Below are 24,233 nucleotides of genomic sequence, written 5' to 3'. Positions count from 1 at the left end.
AATACTTCCACAGAATCTTCTTCTTTCATTTTTCTTTGTCTGCTCACTTGTGCCAAATTTGCTCCAACATCTACAACAAAACCTCCACTCACAAAACACTTGTTAAAATCAAAAGCATAAGGCTTTAGTGCCTTATTTTCCTTTGACAACAATTCAATTTGTTGCTCTGTTTCTTTCTCCTCTGTCAGCACATCAGTATGTTGTTTCGAATTCTCAAAAGAATTCAAGAAACTGTCAATTAGCCTGTCCTCCACATCATCTGTTTCAATGATATCTCTCTGCTTTTGTTCATGGTAGTGAACTTCTTCTTCCTTAGCCTACTACTGGTTAACTCTTCTTTGAAATTGTTTGATTCTTACTGCCTCCCTTTCATCCTTACCCTCTTGTTCTTTAAGAACCTCCATATCATCTTCAAACAATGTTTGTCCTTCCCCAATGACATACATTGGATCATTTCTTTGAGACAACATTTCTTCAGCCTTCATTGGAATAAGATTGCCATCTTTCTCCTCTATGACAGCTCTAACATTCTGCTGCCTACTCCCAAGTGATTCTTCTGTCTCCTTCTGGTTCTGAGATCTTGCCATCTCAGTCTTGATCTAAACAGATTTCAGATTCTGCTCCTTCTCTCTGACAAACTCTAAAGTTTGTTCATTCTCCTGTGATGTACCTACAATCATCCACAAATTATTAATTTTAAAATCATAAGACCTGGTGGTCTTACTCGACTCTTCAGTCATCACATTTCCTTGCTGCTCTGAGTCTTCTACGTGATTCAGCGCCTCGGACTCAACTTCATCTCCTTCCTTCAAAAGGAATGGTTCTTGTCTTGTAAGAGCTCCAATTATAAAATTGTCAATGGGTTCTTTCTGTTGTAACAACTCAATATTTTCCTCCTTTAAGAGGTCTTCTTCATCATACTCTGCTACTCTAGAGTACCTTTTATCCCCTAAAACACATTGCTCCTCATACTTCAGTTTAAGAGTTCTATCCTCCATGCTTTCCACAGCTTCACAAGACTATCTATCCTCTCCTATGCATGCATCCTGCAAGCACACCAAAACTATTAGGTTCAACAACACAAGGCTTGATGGCCTTATACATCAGCTCTTCATCTTCAATCAGCATCTCCTCATGTTGTTTTGAACTATCCCAATAGTCCATGAGATCTTCACTTGATCTCCATTCCTTAGCTTCAGTGTAGTTTTCACTTTCTCCCAGAATTTCTCCCTGTTCTGGTTCACAAATGGACTCTTCCATTTCCAACTCAACTTCTTTGAGTTTTTCCATTAGCCACCTTGCTTTTGTTGTAGCCTTCTTTGCATCTCATGCCATTCCACTAGCTTCTTCCTCAAAACCCAACCTAGTCTCTAGCTTTCCTCAAGTATTCTCCTTAATGCATCGAGTTGTTATTTTAACTCTGCAATCTCTTTATCAATTTCCTCTTGACTCAGTCTCTTACCATCTGCTTTGGCATTCTTCTTCTCATATCCTCTGTTGTGGCTTCTCTCTGAACCTCTGCTATGACTATCAGTAATCATCTTCTTCTCCTCTTTCTTCATGAGCTCCTCACTCATCTGCAACAAACCTCTGTAACAGCGAGTCCTCCTGGCTGCAATCTTACCCCACTAAGCTCTCCTCACTCAATTTTTTGGTAAGCACGGGTCCTCTGTCTGGAACCTCCTCTTGAGCAACACCTTTGCTCCTAGGCTTCTGCAATCTCTCACTCTCTCTTGAGAACACATTAGTTGTCCTCTCTATCCAATCTCTTGTTGGATTCTTCAGGTTCACTGCCACTTCTTCTTCAGAGTGTTTTCCTTACTCTGCCTTCAAGAACACATCTGGTTCTCCTCTCACAGCATCTCTTGGTGTCCTTTGCGGAGATGCTTCATCTGCAATCACAATCTTCGATTTCAATTTGAAACAAAACACACTATCTTACCTCCAAGATCTATGTATGATCTTTTTCTCCCATTCTTCTGCACCTTGAATGGATTGTCCTCTGTTTGGTCTCCAAGTCCTCTTTCCTTCAGAACTTGTACTAAGCAATCTTGCTCTCACTTTTCTTCAAGGAATCCTCTATTCCTGTCTACTCCAAGCCTCTACTGGAACTGCTACAATCTCCCAAGAACTCCAAAAGTTCCCCTACAATCTTCTGTTGTAGCCTCTATCATTCATCAATTAACTTATGCACATTACCTTCTTCTGTGTGCAAACTCCTTTTCATAGGAAATCTTTCCCCGCTCTGATTACAATTCTGCTCTGATACCACTAATGATGGCAGGGTTACCCCCGCTTACACCCACAGTATGCATGTAAAATGCATAAGCACACTTGTCCCAGGAATTTTAACTCTCTAAGGAGTCAAATCATCAACCACAAATGGTTAAGGCCCTCTTTTATCAGTTCCTTTATATCAGAACTCAATCACCCCGCTTAAACCTCCTATCGGGACTATTTACCTCCTCATAACCTTCATTATCCCTTTTATTAAAGCCTTCCTCAATCTTCCTTATCGAGACTGTTAAAACCCTTCGTAACCTTTATACAACCCTTTAAGCCCACACACACATATATATATATATATATATATATATAACCTTTCCCTTTACTAACCTTGGTTAACATATAATTATCATATAAAAGCTTCTATCGGCACTCTTTTCCTTTACAAACCATTTACAAAGGAAAAACCCATTTACGAAAGAAAAACCCCGCAAACATACCTTTTTGCGTTTATACGGCCTTAGCACACTTCCCAAAGTCACCTTTATCACAATCGGGGTATCACTCCTCCGCGGAACACTACATATATGCCTCATCACCCGTTCCCCTCCAATATGCGACTATCGGAAGCATTTGAATAACGCTTAAGCCTTACACTTTACCACATTACAAGGAATACACGGAAGATACACGGGAAAACCCCACTACGAACCCTTGGCCGGATCTCAAATATTATACACCCGCCACTATAACTCCGTCGGGTCCATTTCTTTCGCTTCCCATTCGGCACTTACTCCTCCAATATCGTTCCAATGGTTTCGTCAATGGGATGTTAATCCTGGCCGTTGATCTTAAAGATCCAACGGCTGTTGTGCAACCATACTTCACTTCTCCGCTCTTCTGCTTCACTTAAGTTTTACGCCATTTCTTCAGGTTTCTATGGTTTCCGAGTTTTCCAAAGGTTCCGCCTTACGCTCTTCTGCTGCTCAATTCATTCCCGCTTGAGCTTAACTCCGCATGCTCCTTTGATCAATGTCACTTCAGAGCATTTCCTAATCCCTCAAGTGGATTCAATGATCCATTACGACTCCTTTGAATCGCTCTTCTCCTCTACGTAGTTCTTCAGAACTCTGCCTGCAACCCTGTCACAGAACCTACGAATTCACGCATCAATCAATCATTACATACTTATTTCACACATTTACACAGTTCTCGAATTAACCTCTATATATATAAATATGAACAACTGATTACAATCGAGACTTCTCTGTCTCGCACAGGCTTGTTCTTCAATATCGTGGCCTCTTCCTCTACTCTGCCCGTAGGCTTACATTTATACCAGAAAGCTCGGTTTAACTAATTCTGGTTCCATTCCTAAATCTATTGAACCGACTCCTAAATCCTCCCTGTCCTCTATGTCCACTTCTAATCTCCATTTAATTCCTAAGAGCTCTCTCTCGTTCCTCGAATCATGAAACTACTTTAAGAGTCCTAATTGACTTTTAACTGTTTGGTCTTTATTATCCACTCATGTTCTCATTTATTTGAGAGCATTTATAACATCCTCACATTATCTAATTTAATTCCAATTCTATGCACTCAAAAGCCTAATATTAAATTAATTCATCACTTAGGAATCCAACTTCCTAAAAATACATGACCCCCCATGTCTACTTAATTACAATGATTTTCTCTTGGGTTGAATGCTCCTGCATCATAAGACACCAAGCAATTGTAGAAGACCTTCCAATGCTACTCACATCAACAAATACTTCCTCAAAGCTAGTTTGAAAAGCACTCAATATCAAGTTTACCCAAAAGCCAAGTTGTAGAGACTATGGCATACATTTATTTTATCAAGGCATACTTGTCTTAAATCATTTGAATATCCCATGCATCCATTCAGCATCACCATTATAACACTACCATATGAGGCAAGCACACAAAAAACTCACCGGCTTTGGAGCTTCAAGCTTTGTTTGAAGATCAATATGATAAAATGTAAAGAGCAGATGATGTTGGGCAGTAAGAATAGCTGGAAGGGAAAGCTTAATCTCATCATGGTAGCATGCTGTTCGAGCAGAAACAGCAACCTGTGTGTGAGCCCACTTTTGAAATGACACACCTCTATCTTTTGGATATATAACCTGCTCATTATATACCCATACAGAAAAGGAGATATTAGGAAAAAAAATACTATTGAAAGATACTAAAGCATATGGTAAAGTACAACAGAAGTCAGTTTCCCAACCTCTAGTGCATGTTTACGGATATCCGCATCGTCCTTCCGCAACTCAACCCTCATAAACAGATTGCGCTTTCTACTCAGGTTAACTGTTAAAGGATACACAAATAGACAGTGAAGCAGCTGAGAAAAAGGCTCGTTCTTTGTCAATGCTCGAAAATCCAAAGCCCGAAACTGCAGATGGCAGACAACAATTACAAAATATTTGAGCATGTACAATTTTAAGAGTTCCTCTAATTATAAAAGTGGAACATCACATAACTTATTTTCTCAAGTCCTGAGACACAGAATGCTCTTTTGCAATTTACACATTATTTTTCAGATACCAATCAATAAATCACAGTAAATCTAGCAAATATCGATACCAACCCTCGAAGCCATGTCTAACAACTAGCTTTTTAGTTTTACCAAGTTCAAAATCACATTTTGATGTCAATCAAACATTAATGTAAACACTGAATCAAGTAAATCACTCTTCCATGCTCCCAAGAAATGGAAGGTAGGAGATACTCACGTCGTCATTGCCATTTTCCAGCACTGCTCCTTGAATCATATTTGAAAGGCTACCACCAACTTCCCTTGCTTCATGGATATTCCATTTTGAACCACCATTGGATGTTCTGCAAGTACTATTTCCAGTGCTTTTTAACATCCCTGTTTCTCCAAGTCTTTCAGCAACATCATTTGAATCATTGTTGAGGCTACCAGTTTCAGAAAGAGTGTCTATGTCAAGATGAATGCCCTGCAATTTTTCAACTTCCAACCTAAGACTGCCTTTAACTGGTTTATGAACCTTTCTTTTGGGATCCTACATCCAAAAAACAACAGAATTATATTTCAGAGAACAATCTAATACTTCATTACTCACTACAATGAATAAAGCAGTTACTAGACAGATAACAGCTGTAGGTACAATTATACATAATAAGTAGATTCTGCCTAATTGTTAAAAGAAAGGAATTAACAAGCCAGAACACACAATTTCGATTACAGTCTTAAGTATTCGAAATGTTTATCCAACACCAACGATTGATGCAGCACAAAAACAAAAAAAGGTGAAATGAATCTCTAATCACACAGTGAACCTCAAGTACTCAAAAGTTAAGCATCAACTATGTTATGAGTAAATTTCAATCATTATGCATGCATCCTTACATTCTCAGGAATAACATAACCCACTGTGTTGTCAGCAAAAAGATAAAACAGTTGAATCTGACTATCTATCTAACAAGTAACCCTCCAGGGGAAAGATATATGTTGACAATGTCTGTTCAAAAAATAGCAGTTAAAGGATGCATGTCGACAATCTATGAAAACTTTGCAGTTATTCATCAAGTATATAGTACCATAAATATCCTTAAACAAACAATCCCATAAAGTTGCTAAAATTTTGACTGGACAGCGACCACAATAGACTTTTCACCAAATATGAAAATTTGAACCTAAAAGAGCATGGTGTTCATCACATACAACTGGGAGGCTCATTATAGTAATGGGTCATTCTGTGGTTTTAATGCAGATTATGTGACAGATGCATAAGACCCATAGGTTTGAAGTGTATTTATTAGTCAACAAGATCACAAAATCTGCTCAACAACATGAATGCCTTGTTCACAATAAAGAACATTATTATTACCAGTTTCCAATTGTATGAAAAGCATACATGCATATTCCAAAAATTATAATAGCAAAACATATTTCAGTTTCATCTATGTAGCTGTGTTCTCATTGAGAACAGCAACAAACTTTTTCTTTAATGATCTGTAATCTTATTACCCTAAAAAACCTCTAAGGCTAACAAAATAAACAGTTTTAACGACAGTTGTATCAAACCTAAAGCAACTCCTCAACATAGCTTTCTTTCACTCTATTCAAGTTGGGTATCTCAACAATTACAGCAGAACCGCTTGAGTAATGGGTCATCCTTCCATCTGATGTTGTTCTCCCAATGAGATCAATGTTACTTTCCTGTGAACTTGACCCTGATATACTAGGGGCAAGTGGGCTACTTGGAGAGGCAATCCCACCAACAGCTCCACCAATGTTGCTCTCAAACAAAGGAACAACAGCCCAAGCAAAAGACTCTCTGTATGGCATTATTCTAGCCCATACTTGCAGTTTCTGCTTCTCCCGCTCTGTCAAATGAACCTGCAATATTTACTTCATTCAGTTTCTTATCATTATCAGAAAAATTGACCTTATAAGCATTTTCCTCTAAGAAGCTGAAATTTTCACTATAACCAGGGCCTTTCATGGGGATCAAAAAACTGCATACTGGAGAATTTTAAAATTCAACAAGACCACAATATTAAAAACTACAAAAATAAAGTTTGCTCAACCAGTTTCTAAAGCAAGAGGCACTCGAATGGAATCGCATTAGAACACCAGTGAAATAATCCATCAGGCATATTATAAGCTCTATATGATATTTCAAAGAGAGACAACTTTCATTTACTTAGGGCATGCTCCAATTTAAACAAAACATCCAAAAGTATACTGGCACAAATAAAAGCAAATCCGAAAAAATTCAAGATCAACAATCAGTGTTACCAATAACCACAATGAAGATTTGAATACTGAGCACAGTAATCATAGTAAAATTCATTAAACAGAGAAACGACTCAAAAGATAACATTTGATTGAAACGTACTTACAGGTTCTTTGCGGGAGTATACTGATGGTGTCACTCCTCCTTCTTCAGTCGCTGGTTTTTCCAACTGAATAAGTAGGCAGACAGATGAAGATGGGGAATCTAAGGAAAATATAGCACGGCGTTGCAAGGGCACCATACCCTGGCATATTATGATAAACATCCTCTCACTAGTCAATCTTCTAAAATAAAACCTTGCTAAAAAGTTTTCTGTGTGACATTGATATATTATTTCAAAAATGTCAACATAGCTGATATGCAGGTTAAAAAGAACTTTCAAGCATAATGCCAGGAGAACAGGAAACAAAATGAGGCATCTAAATAAATAAAAAGTAATCAATTCAATCATTCCTATAAGAAGAAAAATTGTCTGGTACTTACATCTTGCATTTCATTGGGTAAGAACTGGAAATAGAAGTCTTCTGACAGTTTTTCTCTTCTTTCTCTATGATATAAACATATTGTACCATAAAAAGGCTCTGGAAACAAGCAGAAACCTTCATTCAGTTTTCAAATATAAAAGTCCTTATCATCTGAGAAAATAAATCTCCCATAGCACAACCAAATATCAGAAGTATGACCTTTATTTCAAGTGACAAAGAGACTCATTCCTCAACTTATAAATACCCTCAAATAATTGAACAAAATGATTACATATAGACATTCTGTGTGTACTAGTATGAGAGTTTCATTATCATGCATGCCATTTTTCAAGATATTATCTCGCCTTGAAATAGAAAAACATGTATGCTGCAAATGAATGATATAATCTAATCAATCTCTTCGTTTCATGCTTCATTACATAGTTCATGAATTTCTAAGAGACAGATGGCTAATTTACTCAACGAACTCACCAACAAATCCTGCTTGAAAGGCCAGAGATAAAGCCTTGATGTATATCTTGAGTCCACTGAGAACCATCCAGATACATTATATGAAAAATACAGGGAGAAACAGCAACAGCATAGCAAATGAAACATATTAGTTATGAACATCAAGAAGACATGTGGTTCCGTTTAAAATATAAAAATAAGAATGCCCTCACATGAAAGTGAAGACAAGTTCATATTCCAGAGTAACCAAGTCCACAAAAAGAATGCCACTACATCAAGTAAACATAAAACCTGCCACATAAAGTTGGTGGAACTTCTGGTGTTCTTTGTCCAAAGATGAAGGACCTCTCATTCTCCCAATCAAAAACTGGTTCATAAGCAGGCAGGGGGGAGGCACCAAAATGCTGCAAGGAATAAACATGAAGTATTATAACCGACGGTATAGTTCCTTATCTCAAAGAAATCAAACAGTGATGAATGATCACAAACATCTCTGAACTTTCAATACTATGAAAATGTTACAAACATAATAAATGTAATTCATAATTAATAGCTAATAATTAATAATTAATCAACATTCAATAAAGAGTCGTAGATCACACCTGTTCACTCTCATGACCAGTCAATACATATAAAGGTATACCATCATCAGAGCAATGTAATCATCAATTCATTCTTCAATTATTCAATATACATATTCTATTGCAAATATCTGTCAACGAAGAGTAGACAGTAAATCTGCCTACTTCATTGCAGTTTTGATAACATAGTTTTCAGCGATGCACCAAAAAATCGCAGTTTTTCTGGCCAACCAATTTTTCAGCAGGAAAAAGTCACGATTTTTTTCCTTAACTGATTTCTTCCCGATTTTGCCGATTTTTTCAGATTTTGAAAAAGATGAATATATTTTGTATTTTTTTAATGTTTGTCACGGTTTTCTGATTTTTCGCCAATGTTCCCAAGAAGCTGTTTTCTGGACCCTCAATGATTTTTTGCCGATGCCAATGTTTTCAAAACTGCTTCATTGGTATCAAAGCCAACTCTTGGCCAATGTGCATTAAAACCTGCAAATCAGAGCTTCATAGCTGGCCAAGAATGATATTCGCTAAAGCAATCACTCTTCCATACAATCACTGCCAGCCAATCTCCACACAGTTTGTACGTTCCATACCCAATTATGTTTGTTGTTGCCATCTTGCAATTCCGTACCCTTGCATCCATATTCTACTGCCCGTACCCATTGTCAGTCGCTGCAGAACCACCGCAACTCTTTATCATATTCCATATTCTGTTCCATACACTTGTCATTTCTAAACACCATTCGTACACACATGCACTCAACAGTCAACACTTTGAATTCCATACAATCATAAAGACCCTACTAATTCGAATTTGGTGCTGCTGCTCAAGCTTAAATAAACTGTGAATTTTTTCAAGGGATATATTAAAGGTCGCAACCCTTAATTTAACGTTTTCAAAAGTCATATATATTACTTTAAGGGGAAAAAAAATATACATAAAGGCAATCTAAATTAAACTTTAAGTTGTCAATTGGGGTGGTCACAGGTGGTTGGGCAGAATGGTTGTTATCTATCCCACCCAGGTTCAATTGCCTGCCAGTGATATGATGATGAGAAATATTGTTGTAATGGCTATGTGCCTATGAATATTGTTGTAATGACTATGTACCTATGAATATTGTTGTATTGCCTCTCACTCTCGCCCTCAGGCTGAGAGAGAGGATGATCTCCCTTGAAAATACAATAAACTGTTTAAACTCTGTTATAAAGTGAATTACAAGTGGGATCTGTGAAGAAAAAGGCCAAGCCCAAAGGGATAGAAACGATGAGTTCCACACATGTTACCCGATGTAAAGATGAAGTCAACAGCATAACGCATCGGACTGGCAACATGCAAAAAGGGAAAAAATAGTTGAATAACAAAACCGATAGATCATTGGAAAGGGAGAACAAAATCGACACGCTGATAGAACATGGGAAAAAAATTGATAGATTAATGAAATTCTCCAATAATAAATGGGAAGCACAACTGAGGGGCTGATGATAAGGATGAAACAACCAAAATACTTAATGATCATAGTGAAAGAATTGATTAATTGACCGATTGGGTAGACATATTATTTGCAGACCCCTTAGCCTACCAAAGACCACCAGAAAGTCAAAAACCACGAACTACAAGTGATAAGAGACACCAAGAAGCACCAGAAACAATTTTTTCAGGAAGTATGCATAACTAAACATTTCAAGATAAAGATTATCAAAAAATTTAAAAAGAGTTACCATAATATGACGGTAAGGACAACATAAGAGCCATTATCTGAGTCAACATAAATAGACGGTATCCTTCAATCAAATCCCCCGCTCGGTGAATGGGAAAAATACTGAGAGCCCCGAACAACTTAGAAGGAGATGCTTATGATTGGTTTCTATGGTGGTCCAAAAAATGTGATACTCATTCCTTTCATTGCCAGAGTTTCACAATTTCCTTAAAAATGTTCCATGAATAAGAACATGATGACCTATGTAACAAATCCGTTCATCTTAAACAGAAAATAAATGTAATAATAGGAAATTATGTCAACAAGGCATACCAGATTCACAAATGAGCAATTGCTAAAAATGTGTATCTGTCGATCCATAACATCCATGGTAAAATAAAATATGGAACCCTAAAATTGTTGACGATGCAATACATGTGGCAAAACTAATTGAACAAAAAAATTGTTCAAAAGGGCATCATTCACAAGTCAAGAGAGATCAAACAAATATTCAAATGAAAGATCAACTACATACTCTATTGAAATGCCTAAAAAATATGTACCACCCCTTTTAAGGGAAGATGAAAAAAGGTACCACAACCCAAATATGAAATGGGGAAACAAATATACATATTAAGAAGACAAATGATAACCAGGGCACAGATGCAACAAAAAAAAACTATATACTTGCAATGTGTAGAAGGAATCAAGCACATCCAACAGTAACTCAGTTGAAGAATGCAAGGAAACAAATGATGTTACAAGTACAATTCTTGACGAGGTCATGCCCAAGATAATAGCACAAACGCAAACATTGAAACAAAGGGGGCACATTAAAAAAATACAATGTTACCATACTTAACATATACAAGGAGAACCCATCAATTCATAGATATATGTGTGTGTGTGTTGCAAAGAGATTTTAAATATATTAGTATATCCAACCGCAGATGTAAGAGTGATGGTGGTAGATAGAAAAATAATTGATGGATTCCAAAAGTCACAAAGTCAAGATGTAAATTACTAAATAGAACACAATGAATCAGAATCTAGTTTCTACACAATGCCCTTGGGAGGAGTAGACATTGTCTTGGGAGTTCAATGGCTACAACATTGGATACATGTTACCCCTCATTTCAACTGGGGTTTCTATAGCCATTTTTCATTTTGGGTAGTCCTACCGCAAAATATTTTGGTGGGTAATAGACAACACCATGGTAAACCATTGTAGGCAATGTGTTGTTATGTATAATACTATAATGTATCCTAGACCTGTTATGGTTGGTCATTCAAGATCCTCTAGGCTCCAAGCTTAGGTCCTTTCGTCCTGTATAGGATTGGAGGTCTTTAAATGGACCTACCTGGACACATGGTTTAGAAGAGCCATAGGTATTATAGGGCTGATTGCTATCTGTAGAGCCAACCCATCCCATCTCTTCAACGCACATAGCCATGTGCTATAGAGTCTGTATGTGTTATCCTGCCTTGGTATACCATTCATTTTTAGTTCTCAACTTGGCAATCTAGCATTTTCCAACATTTCACATTTCCCAAGGCGGTTCACAAATCCCAATGCATTGAATACTGGTGGTCAAAAATCAATGTTACCCACCAAAATATCGGTAGCCTCATAGGAGATTCGCCTTCTCTAGTTAGCAAGTCAGCAAGCAAACCTAACTTTCTCAATACATGACATTATGCCAAGATCCTCCACCATTTGCATCAGTCCTCTCGAAATCTAGCATTCTTCTTAAAGGAAGTTGGATCATTGTTTGGCAAGTATTTTAACCATCTTGCAATCATGTGCTTGTTGAACACACATAGAATGTGAACAGCAGATGTGAAAGATAATCGTGTGTTCCATTATTATTCACATGATGTACATTTATAATACATTTTACATGACCATTGGATTCCATATTCCAAGGTCTCTTGGACTCCCTTTGACTGCTCACATTCCACACCAACCCTTAGAGGATTAGGTGTCCAACATTGCCGCCCTTAATCTGAAGGGGTATGTACGAGTCCAAGAAGAGAGTTGTAATACAAAATGTGCAAAAGTGCATGGCAACACTCGGCTGAATGTGCTCTCTAAAATGTTGGTATAAGGTGATGGTTTAAGGATGACCACCTATTGAAGAATCTAGGGCAATCAAGGTTAATAAGATTCTTCTCGCCATGATCACTATTTGTGAGGTGTTTTATTTTTTTCCCTATTAGCACAATATTTTCTTGTTATTATTAGAGTGTGTCTTCTTAGTTCATCGAATAGCTACCGAAATAAAGAGACAAGAACACAAGATGTTGGCTTTTTGCCAGGGCCAAAACCTCTCACTCTTTGAGAGGAAAACCCGCACAAAATTCTTCTTATAGAGATTCCAATTGACAAATGCCAAGACCACGACCCTTGACCTATGATGCCATTCCCAAACCAAGATACAGTCATCCTTCTGTCTTGATTCTTCGATTTCATACTATCACTGGATCCGAGATGCATCATGTAGCTTCCAGTTGCATCATATAGCACCTCCCATCACTGATCATTATAGCACTAATCACAGCACCTTGAAATCATTTAGATCTTACAGCACCGAAACTTCATTCAAATTGTCTGTTCAACTAGCACAGCACCTTCATATTATTGAGATCTTACAACACTGGAACCTTTATTCAAACTATACTATAGTGATATGTCCATCCGTATTATAGTGAGTATGTGCCAAGACTATGAGGAAGATATCACTGCAATGTCATCCAAACTAATCTGCATAGTGATCACTGTGGTAACCGAGATCCTTACTGTCTCAACCATCCAAAAGCCTTAGAGAGATCCGAATCCTGATCTCTGTCACCCATCTGAAATCTCAGACTTTCTTTGTTGTACCCATCCGAAGTGTCTCACTGTTTTGCCATCCGAAATTTCAAAGATGTATGCAAAGATCTCACTGTGTAAATGTGAGGGTACAAGCTCCTTTATATAGTTGTTTGTCCCTATATTTGAGCCGACATGTCCATCGAAAGGATGTGTCTCCATATGTGAGCCGACTTGACATTTATATACATTTTGAGGCCGACATCAGGAAGAGGATGATTGTTCTTGTTTATTGGAGGGCTTCTAGACTTTTCTATACACTTGTATACATTACACATAGGCTCAAGAAGAGCTCCTTCATATATGACATTGACTCTTTGATTTAATAAATCCTAAGGTTCTCAATGGGAGCCACTAACAAATAAACCTCTTGCTCATGAAACCCATGCAGCAAAGATCATAATTTACAAAGATCATGCCATTATGAAGACCAAACCTAGTTACACTTTCTTCAACACTCCCTCTTAACTAGGGAGGTATTCATAATAGTACTTGGTCATTCTCAATCTGAAGAATTTCTCATAAGAAGAATCAGATTGGTAACCCATCTATATAGCATCATAGTAACCAACATTGTTTCCACAGCAAGACATTGACTGACAGCTCTATCTCTCATCAAATCAGAGCACAATGTTGGCGAGACCAATGAGTATAGACACCTTCATCAATGTCTCTCAAGGTACATACCCACCCGAGTGTTCACTGAGTATGACCTTCTAGGACTATTCTTATCTTGACTTCCCAGCCCTCAAAGAATATCGGTCCTCTTGCCAACTCTTATCTTGGATGCCCTACACATCCTCAAAGAGCGTTGAATGCCAGATGATTACCCAATCCTTCCATTCTTTCTTCCCAGGTGAAGACAAGAATGTTGTGTCTATCTCTCCCTCTCAACTAAGGAAGATATGCCCATTCCTGTAAAGGAATGTACTCAAATTCTCTCTTACCAGGAACTTCCCCAAGCCCCCTCTCAATAACGGACTTGTCAAAGCTCACTCTTTACTAGGGACACTCTTTTTCATCAGCATCTTCTTCTTCGTGGGTCCTTCAACTGCTTGATCAATTTCTTTCCTTAATGTCATGAAATTTAGTGGAGCTTCTTTCTTGTAAGGCATCAACCATCCATCACTTTCCTTCTTGGTTCGTCATGTCATTCCTTTCATGGAAAGTGGTCGTCTTGATACATATTTGGAACCTTTGTCATATGGCTACTTCTTCATCATGTTTCTTTCGAGGATTTCCATCCACTACATGAAAGCTATTTATACTTGTACTTACAACTCTTGTGCCAGTAGCCCTACATGAACTCATCCAGATATTATTCAAGAAATCAAAACATAACATTAAGTCAAATTGTAGCTTTCGAGAAGGTTATTCATCATGACATCTTCAATTAGTTATTAGCATCCTGCATGCACATTGGCACATCTCCCAAAGGTATCCATTGCCAAGGGTCTTCATCTTTTCCATCACAGTCCTCATATCTTGCTGGGAGATTTCCTAGTCAAGTCTTCTTGGTCTTTCGGATGTTGATTGCCTTTATCATGGTTGCATATCTCACGATCTCTTAGTTCCTCACACATTCCATTCCCAAGAGCTTTCAATCAGAGTTTCTTAATTGTAGTCAACCACCTCATACTTCATATGAGGACATATTATGTTGATTTCATCTAGTGTGACTTATGCCTTCCTGCATCCTTTCAGAGGAGGAGATCATTTTTCTCTTGATCATGCTTCTCAAGATAGAAATAATGATCCATGTTACTTGCAACCATATGACATGACATTATAATATTAAATACAAGCATACATACCTCATTTTACCTTTAGGTCATCTAGGCTTCTTTCAACAGCTTCCTTGATTGAAAATATCTTCAATCCCTTGATCTGCTTCATTTCTCATGTCATCATACCATCATCTCATGAATTCCATAAGTTGGATTTCCTGATGAAACACTTGCTTCCTCTCTAGATTAGTGAACCCTCTGATGAGGATTCCTTCAGAGAATCTTGAGGATCTTGCATATCCCCATCTAGCCAATGTTTCCTTTTTAACTTGATGTATGATGAGCCTTTTCCTAGATCACTTCTTCCTATCCTGCAATGTCCAATGAGGTTCCCAAGAGCTATATCCTTCATGTTTGACTGCCATGGATTTTGTCCTTCATAATTCCCATGGTGACATTACGAGCTCTTGTTTCTAATGCTTCCATGATGCCACGATGCATCTTATTATCATGGTCATATCTATAACAAAATATTTAGGAACTTATGACAGGACCCTTTTGTGAGGGGGTGCCATCTCAATCATAGTAGAGGTCTGTTACTCCCTCTTTCCTTGGCCCTTTTCTTCAGCGTCATCTTTTTGGTGATATGAGCTTCTTTCCATAATCTTTCCATAGCATTGAATATTAGCTATAATATTTTGTCTTGTTTGAGGACCAAACTTCCCTTTCCTTTTTGCACATGTCTAAGTCCTTTAACCTTCGACACTTGTGCCCTCAACTTGTCTTTTTCTATCTAACATAGAGACCACAAGTTGTTGAATGAGGTAACTTTCTTGTCATTTGTTACCTTGCTTATCAGTTAGTGTATTTCAGAACAATAATAATCATCTTCTTATCATCTCTCTGAGATCTGCCAATTGAGATCTCATGAAGATATTCCTTCATTCTTTGATACCTTCAATCAAGTCTAAGTGATATGACCTTCTTCACTGCATTTCAAAGAGTATATCTTCTAGTATTTCATATATCTCTTTTATGTCTCCTTTCTTGCTACATAGGGATGAGAGGACCTTAAGAGTTCCCTCCGATGAATTCAAAGGAGACCTTTTTCCTTGATATGTTCACTGACTTCTCTTATCTATGAGGATTATGGCAATCCTCCTTATTCCGTGCAAGGACCTTTGATGACCCATCCAACCTAGAGATCTCCTTGCAATTATGAAGTCATTTTTCCAAATTGATTAAAGAATTAAGAATACTTACTTGACATGTGAAGATGAAATTTCCACCTTGATCACGTTGAAAGTAGTTGAAGCAGATGCATTGATGCTTCTTCCGGATGAGATTCTTGATGTAATGATATGAAGCTTGCCTTCTTGCCTTCATGTTACCTTGACTTATACATCTGATCCTTATGATTAACAAATTGTTGATAAACTTGAGATGAAACTGATATTGCTATCCTTATGAACCTTTGTAACATTCTATTGAAGTTGCAACATCATGTAGAACCATAGAGCATCGAGGTCACTTGCTATGATCATCTTCTTATAGTACAGAGACCTATCACTTATATTACTGTGACTGCATCAACGGACCCCTTCATTCCACATCAAGCACTGTCCATACAATCTATGACTGTAGTATAGTGAGACTTATTTTTGAGTACTATGTCGCTGCCATCAGGTTAAGGGAATCCGAGTTGTCAAGACTGTAATTTTTATAGAAATGATTTAATCTGAGGTAGTGACTATCACTGGTATGATGAGATCATGTTATTATTGAGATCACTATATGACATAGACCGAAACTGTGGGAGACACCAAAACTGTTGCCATGTACCCAAGTTCTGAACGCTTCATCTTTTGACTGAGATTTCTTGATCCTGGAATTTCAAATAAGGATCCAAATCAGTCTTGTTGTGGGACTAAATTGTCTTGTTGTTGTAGATTGTCTCCTTGATTATATAGACAAAAGCCCTTGCCATTGTATATTGTTGTTGTAGACTGATCCTTCAATCCTTGATGTAGGTTTTGAAACACAACGCCCTACAACTTGCTTTAATACCCTTCTTGAAAATTGATCCTTGAATGTCTCTTTTTGCTGCCTTTCCTTCGACTTCAGCACCTTAGCTCTGATACCATGTTGAAGAATTGAGGGCAATCAAGGTTAATCAGATTATTCTCACCGTGATAACTATTTCTGAGGAGTTTTTAATTTTTCCTTATTAGCACAATCTTTGCTTGATATTATTAGAGTGTCTTCTTAGTTCATCAAATAGCTACCAAAATAAAGAGACAAGAACACAAGATGTTGGCTTTCTGCCAGGGCCAAAACTTCTCACTCTTTGAGAGGAAAACCAGCACAAATTTCCTCTTATAGAGATTCCAAGTGACAAATGCCAAGACCATGACCCTTGAACTATGATGTCATTCCAAACCAAGATACAGTCATCCTTCTTCCTTGATTCTTCGATTTCATACTGTCGCTGGATCCGAGATGCATCACGTAGCTCCTAGCTGCATCATATAGCACCTCCCATCACTGATCATTATAACACTAATCATAGCACCTTGAAATCATTAAGATCTTACAGCACCAAGACTTCATTCAAATTGTCTCTTCAACTAGCACAGCACCTTCATATTATTGAGATCTTACATCACCGAAACCTTTATTCAAACTATACTATAGTGATATGTCCATCTGTATTATAATGAGTACGTGTCAATCACTGCAATGTCATCCAAACTAATCTGCATAGTGATCACTGTGGTAACGGAGATCCTTACTGTCTCAACCATCAAAAGCCTTAGAGAGATCTTAATCCTGATCTCTATCACCCATCCCCAGACTTTCTCTGTTGTACCCATCCAAAGTGTCTCACTATTTTGCCATCCGAAATTTCAGAGATGTATACGAAAATCTCACTGTGTAAATGTGAGGGTATAGGCTCCTTTATATAGGTGTTTGTCCCTATATTTGAGACGACATGTCCATCGAAAGGATGTGTCTCCATATGTGAGTCGACTTGACATTGGATCGGCGGGGTGATCAACGGTGGGGATGAGGCGCGATGAGTTATGAACGCGCGAAGACATATGGTAGGGTCTTATTGTAGGTTTGGGGTTTTGCGCTCGAGGCTTAAAGTCAAAGGGGTTACTTTGCCGGGTTTAGGAAGCAAATAGGGAAACGGAGATGGAGGAGAATAAGCGGAGTGGAGGAAGAAAGGAGAAAGTGACCAATGTGAAACCTTTTGAAGACACCACTAGACGGACCAAGCTTTTCTCTGACATTAGAAAGTCAGCGTTGCATAGCAGAGCTAACACTGGCTCCTTCTGGGGATGAAAGCCTCCTTGTGAGGTTTCAAGAACCGTAGACCACTGCCTTTCATACAAAAACAAGATCAGCAATATTTCCTAGTGTTCCATTGGGCATGGAGTCTAATTAAGCCTATACTAAAACTTGTAAAAAGAACATATTTTACAATGTTGAGGCCTAAAGACCTTAATGAACCTAAACTTTCAAAAACCGCCCATTGACTAGGCCATCAAAAATTGTTTCTCCTTCCAAACTCTGCAGCATGAAAGGATTGTTCCCCTGGACCTAAGTGATGACGAATGATCCTGTCCATAGAGCATCGAATCTACCAGATCTCCCTACCTTTCCTTTCCTTTAGTGCATCCCATTTGAGAAAACAGTCACCGTACTGAGAATTGACCCTTTTTACCTTTCTATGAAAGGTTTTTTTTCTCTTGTTCAATGTGCACATCAGCGAATTCATCAAAGACTTGCAAAAGCCTATTGATTTGATCACCTACCTCAAAAAGTTTGGGGCATTTGACCTTATCAAGTAGAGATGGTTTATATTTCACCCCCTCTCTGTATGCTCTCATCCTTGGATGTTTTTCGTGGAAGCTTTTGTACACCTGCTGAATAATAAGGGCTGCTGTGTACTCGGCTGTGTCATTTGTGGCCTGAACAATTAATATAAATGGTGAATCAATGTATTCTTGTGTGGGGGACACAAAGACTTCACCTGCTCCTGTAGCTTTCTTAGAACAAGCCCCATCAAAGAAGGTGTCCCAAATCTGTGGGCCTTCTTCCTCTGTGATCTGGCAAGCTACCTTTTCAGGCTGTATGGACGCCAACTGGGCAGGCTTCTTAATATCAAGACTGAGCTTAACCATGTCAGCCTTGGGCATTGAATTATGGCTAGCTCCAGTGCCTAGGGGGCAATTATGAGGGATTTTATCTTGAACAGACAAAGGAACATAAGATGATGGGGAGTTGACTTCACATTTTTTGATCACTAGGCTGAGAATAACAATTGGTTGGTCAATTTTCATATTTGCAGTTCATTGGAAGCTTGGTTGGCTTTAGGCTCAAGATCTTCAAGGATAGATTTCTTGAGGGACTCATTCTTCACTGGTCCAATCAGAGGCATGGGTATTCTTGGCTTCTGACTTTCTGATTGAAAATTGAAAGAAGAAGGGGACCTGTCAAGGCCTCTTACCTCTATGGTTGGAGCTTTGAGGATGATGGGATCTGCTGCTGGTTGCTTCTGCTTATTAGCTTGTTGCTCTACAGGGACAACAAATTTATGAGCAGGAGCTACTTGGACATTATCCATCAAAGACCTCGAATTATATCTCTGCTGATCTTCAGTTTGCAGAACAACTCCTCTGTCCCACTCTTGGTTGATCTAGCCTTTGAATAATGACTTATCATAGGCAGCTTTGGTTAAAAAAGGGGCACTAACCTTATCTTTCATACTGTGAATCTCATCCTCTTCTTCAAACAGCTCTTCTTCCATGACTGTATTTTGAAACGGGGTCTTCACCCTTTTGTCTTCATTGGCAACTTTGTTTCTTTGCAAAATCTGCAACTACTCATTTGCTCTTCTATATGGATTTGGATTTCGAAGAGCAAAGGTATTAGGAACCCTTGCTTTGCCAGAATGCTGCTCAACCTTTAATTTGGAAACTTCAGAGGCTAATGACTCTATCATCTTGGCCATTTTATCGATCATGGGATCTGAAGATGATGAGGGCTCACCCCTTTGTCTTCTTCTATCAGCATTACCTTTGAGCTTTTCTGCAACCATGATGTTTGATTCTACTTCCAGGGTTGCATCTTGCATATCAGCGAAATAAGCACATCTTCTCTCCCCCAATAGTAAACAAAAATAAGAATTGAAGGCATTGGCATAGGTGAGCTTAGCAGTGGTAGGGGTGGGTTTCACTTCAGCTAGTATCTTGTTGTACATGCGGTTAAATCTCTTATTGAAATCAGATAGCAGCTCACCATTTTTTCTCTGTAAGTTCCCAAACTCAGTATGATAGTAGAGCAGATCTTTCTTATCCCCCCAATGCTTTAAAAACACATCATCTAAAGCTTCAATGTCTGTTATAGACCTAGGAGTCAGTTCTCTGAACCATTTTCTTGCCTCTCCATATAGGCTTTGGACAAAAACCCTCATCCACACATCATCCTCACTAATATCTAGGTTATCCGAATAGTTGTAGAATGACTAAAGGTGTTCTTCCGCTGTCACTCCCTCTGTACCAGTGAACTTATGCATGTATTTTTGATATTCTCCTGCAGGCATGGCATTCAAAGGAATAGGCAGGACCACGGGTCCATACCTAGCGGCTATGATTCTTTCCATTTTGGTGGGTGCCTGTGGACCTGCCATGACTAGAGTAGATGGAAGAGTACTGGCAGTCTACGACGTAGGGAGTTGAGAAATCACTGACAGGGCTAAAGGAATATGATGGACTGGAAGCGAGGTTTCCTTTGGACTGAGATCCAAAGGGGAACTTATTGAAAAAGGAGCTTTATGAATCTCTGAGAGTATTTCTTCACTAATAGTACTAGGCTCTATATTTTCAACATGTGCATGCCCAACTACAAGCCTTTCTTGCAGAGATACATAAGATTGTTTAGGCTTACCTGATCCTGATGCTCCTTTTCGTGATATCTTGCTTTGCTTGACAATCTTCTCAGGGTCAGGTATTGGGTCAACTAGTGATTTCTGAGGATTTCTCCGAGTGTGCCTCACAAACTGAACCAGAACTGTGATGTGGAGTCGCCAAAAGGTTGGTCCTCCAATAGAGTCGTCAGATAGATGATTACAACCAAAAATGTGTCCAAACTTTGTCTATCATCAAAGTTGGATAGATGTCGTTCTCCCAAGGAAGCTGAGCTTCAATCTCCTCTCCCCGGCAACAACGCCAATTATGTTAGGATTCCAAGAAACTCTCCTAGGTTGTAGCTCGGAGATGCCTGGTAACATATAAATTCAACTATTGTTGCAGGTTTAATGGAAGGAATGATGAGTTGGTTCAAGCCAGATAACCACTTCTACTTTGTTTCACTCCAGACATGCGTGAACACCCTCAGACTACAAGGCTTTAGACCACCAATGCTCACAGTTTTAGATATTGGGTGAATATGGAGAATACTAACGACACCAGCGGATGCACAAGACCATGTGATGGCCGGCTGCAACTAGTAAAGAAACCTGTAAATATAATCTACTAATGCAAGGATAGGATGACAGCTCTCTTGCATCAGATAGAAAGAAACCTGAGTAACCTATTCAGTGATACATTCAATAATCTAACACAGAGATAAGATGACAGTTATCTAGTGCTAAACCTCAAAAGATCAAGAACACAACATATCAGGCACAAGCTTAAAACAGAAGAAAATGAAAAGTGAGCAGTTAGCAGCAAAAGAAGCTTGTATTAGCTAAAAATGAAGACAAGACACTGCAAGTGACAAAATATCTACAGTCTCCAGAAGTTGAACCTCACATCAAATGCCAACCCTAATTACATCTTGCTTCTGGATATTTATAGATTCACATTACAAGGGCACTTGGCCGTTTAGGTATGGAGGGGTCATAATTGACCACCAACTGCGTTTAACCACCTGATGGAGTCTCTGAACGTGCTTGCTTGCTTCAGTGAGTGAATCTGATCTGTTTAGGGGATGTGTTGTCCTTTTAGGCAGTTGGAGTGCTCGTACCAGTGGAGTCCATGACTGATAAATTTAGTTACAGGATCGTGCTTGTCCTTTTCTCCCTTGGCCATGCTTTCTGTTAAATATGGTTGTTGGGGGTGTGACAGTGACTGATATCGGCATAGCTAGTCATTTCCTTCTTCGGACAAACAGAATGGTCAAGGATGTGGGATGCATGGGCAAACGGACAATCGGGATGGATTGGTCGGAGGGTAATGGTTTTTTATTGCACCACTTTCGGGCGTTAAGCGGTAAAAGCCCGGGGCCAAGCGATTCCATTCAGCGATCGACACGTAGCAGCAGATGAGAGAGAAAAACCGCTCTCATCGCATGCTATCATTCGATTAAGTTGTTGGCGCGATGAGAGCGAAGGCCGTCAGATCGTGGCCGAGATGATCTGACGTTGGAGAGTGGTAGAGTGGGTTGCCTTTATCGAGTGCGACAGGAGCCGTTGGATCGGCGGGGTGATCAACGGTGGGGATGAGGCACGATGAGTTATGAACGCGCGAAGATGTATGGTAGGGTCTTATGGTCGGTTTAGGGTTTTCCGCTCGGGGCTTAAAGTCAAAGGGGTTACTTTGCCGGGTTTAGGAGGCAAATAGGGAAACAGAGATGGAGGAGAATAAGCAGAGTGGAGGAAGAAAGGAGAAAGTGACCAATGTGAAACCTTTTGAAGACACTACCAAACGGACCAAGCTTTTCTCTGACATTAGAAAGTCAGCGCTGCATAGCAGAGATAACAAATACTTTGCCCTTATCTTTTGTGGTTGGCTCTTCAATATTTTCATGGCCATCTACATGAAATATTCTACCATTTTCCAACAGATGCTTACTTGGTGGAGTAATCACAGCCTCAATGCCTCACAGCCTCAACTTGTCTTCTTCTTCCCAAATAGAAATTTTGAAGTCCTTTTTTATTTTAGTTGCTCTCGTTGTCTTTTTATCTTGTTTGCCTCTTGAATTTGTTAAACTTCTAGTCAATATAGGACCTAGGTACATCTATGGACGTCGCTTCCTTTTTTTTGCGAGTTCTGCTTGAATTAGCAAGAGAGGTTGTTGAATCAACTTCCTTTTCATCATTTTGTTCTACATCCTCTTTTTCTATAGGTTTAGATTTTCGTTATTTCACATTATAAACTTGCAAGCTCGAAATATAATATTTTTCAACAATATTCTTGCCAACCTCATTTTTAGCTTCTTCATCTTTGGTTGTCATATATCCACTTTGATTATCAGTTTCATTTAAGTCACCCTGAAGAGATCCTAATTCAACATGTTCAACACCAATTTCCTTATTAGACCATTCATTATTGTTAGTCATTATTGTTAGTCCCTTTCATGTCAATGTCCTCTTCCGTTGTAGGTGTTGAATATGGTATTTTGAAAGGTTTTAATGATTGTGAAAATGATTTTTTATTTGTTGTATTTGTGGTAATGCTTCTCCAATTTCATTTAATAGTTTAGATTTAAGATACTCACTTAATTCCATGATTTCAGGGCCTAAGCTTTTAATGGCAAAATGTGCATCGAATAACATCCAAGAGGTCAAATGGCTCTGATACCACTGAAGCGACAATATTTAGAGTTGTTTGTGCTTTAAAATATAAAATACACAAAGGTATTGTAAATAATATTTTATTAATAAGATGAAATTTACAAAGATGATGAATGTTACAATGAGGGCATGCTTATCTACCTAGGCAGGTGTCCCTTCATCACTAGGCATGTCTTTTAGACATGGCTTTCCATTAAACTAACAACTATTAAAATAATCATTATTTTGATTATTTATTATTTTGTATTTATTTTATTTTATATAAATTATATTCGTAACAACAAACAGTCCTCCATGTATGTCTTGACTTGACATAGATTTGGCAGCAAAACAGTGACAGTTTGATTGTTGGCTAACTCTACATCCTACAGTGAATTTCTATATGATAGCAAGCTTGATATCAGTGGCACTTGCCTTAATAGCCAATGGGGATTTGCATTAGATGATAGCGATGACTACAACAATGATGTGAATGAATCTGCCTCGTCATGCATTCTCAGCCTAGATGGAAAGCAAATCTCGGTGGATCTACTTCATGAGCGATCAATGTAAACTTCAGAATCCTTGTTGTCCTTACTGTCACGGTCTAATAGAAATCACAGTGATCATGAAGGTATTATCTCAGTCTCGGCATATAATCACGCTGAAGAGAATTTCATTGATGACTGTGTCTACTGCAATCTAAGCAGTGACAATCAAGTCAAGCGCTGCAGTCTCGATATACTCAAAGGGAGTAGTAAGCAACCATGATAGTTACAGCCTTGTCATAAAGAAGGGAGTTGTGACAATGATGACAAGGATAAACAGTCTCATGATCT

General features: G+C 38.5%; 1 protein-coding gene across 1 annotated transcript in view; it reads right to left on the bottom strand.

Annotated features, from left to right (window-relative positions):
- Window positions 1-24,233, bottom strand: part of SPK1 (guanyl-nucleotide exchange factor) — a 312,986-nt gene that overhangs the window by 250,205 nt on the left and 38,548 nt on the right. Inside the window, 8 exon segments of the mRNA XM_089431973.1 lie at window positions 4,182-4,373; window positions 4,478-4,645; window positions 4,986-5,279; window positions 6,305-6,619; window positions 7,126-7,263; window positions 7,503-7,600; window positions 7,976-8,031; window positions 8,246-8,358. Of these exon segments, the coding sequence (XP_089288099.1) occupies window positions 4,182-4,373; window positions 4,478-4,645; window positions 4,986-5,279; window positions 6,305-6,619; window positions 7,126-7,263; window positions 7,503-7,600; window positions 7,976-8,031; window positions 8,246-8,358 (1,374 nt within the window).

The sequence above is a fragment of the Pinus tabuliformis genome, chromosome 5_1, assembly GCF_031772625.1.
Source record: "Pinus tabuliformis cultivar Carrire ecotype Pingquan chromosome 5_1, CPIR1, whole genome shotgun sequence".
In the NCBI taxonomy this organism is placed as follows: Eukaryota; Viridiplantae; Streptophyta; class Pinopsida; order Pinales; family Pinaceae; genus Pinus; species Pinus tabuliformis.
This window is presented reverse-complemented; position numbering and strand designations above follow the sequence as displayed.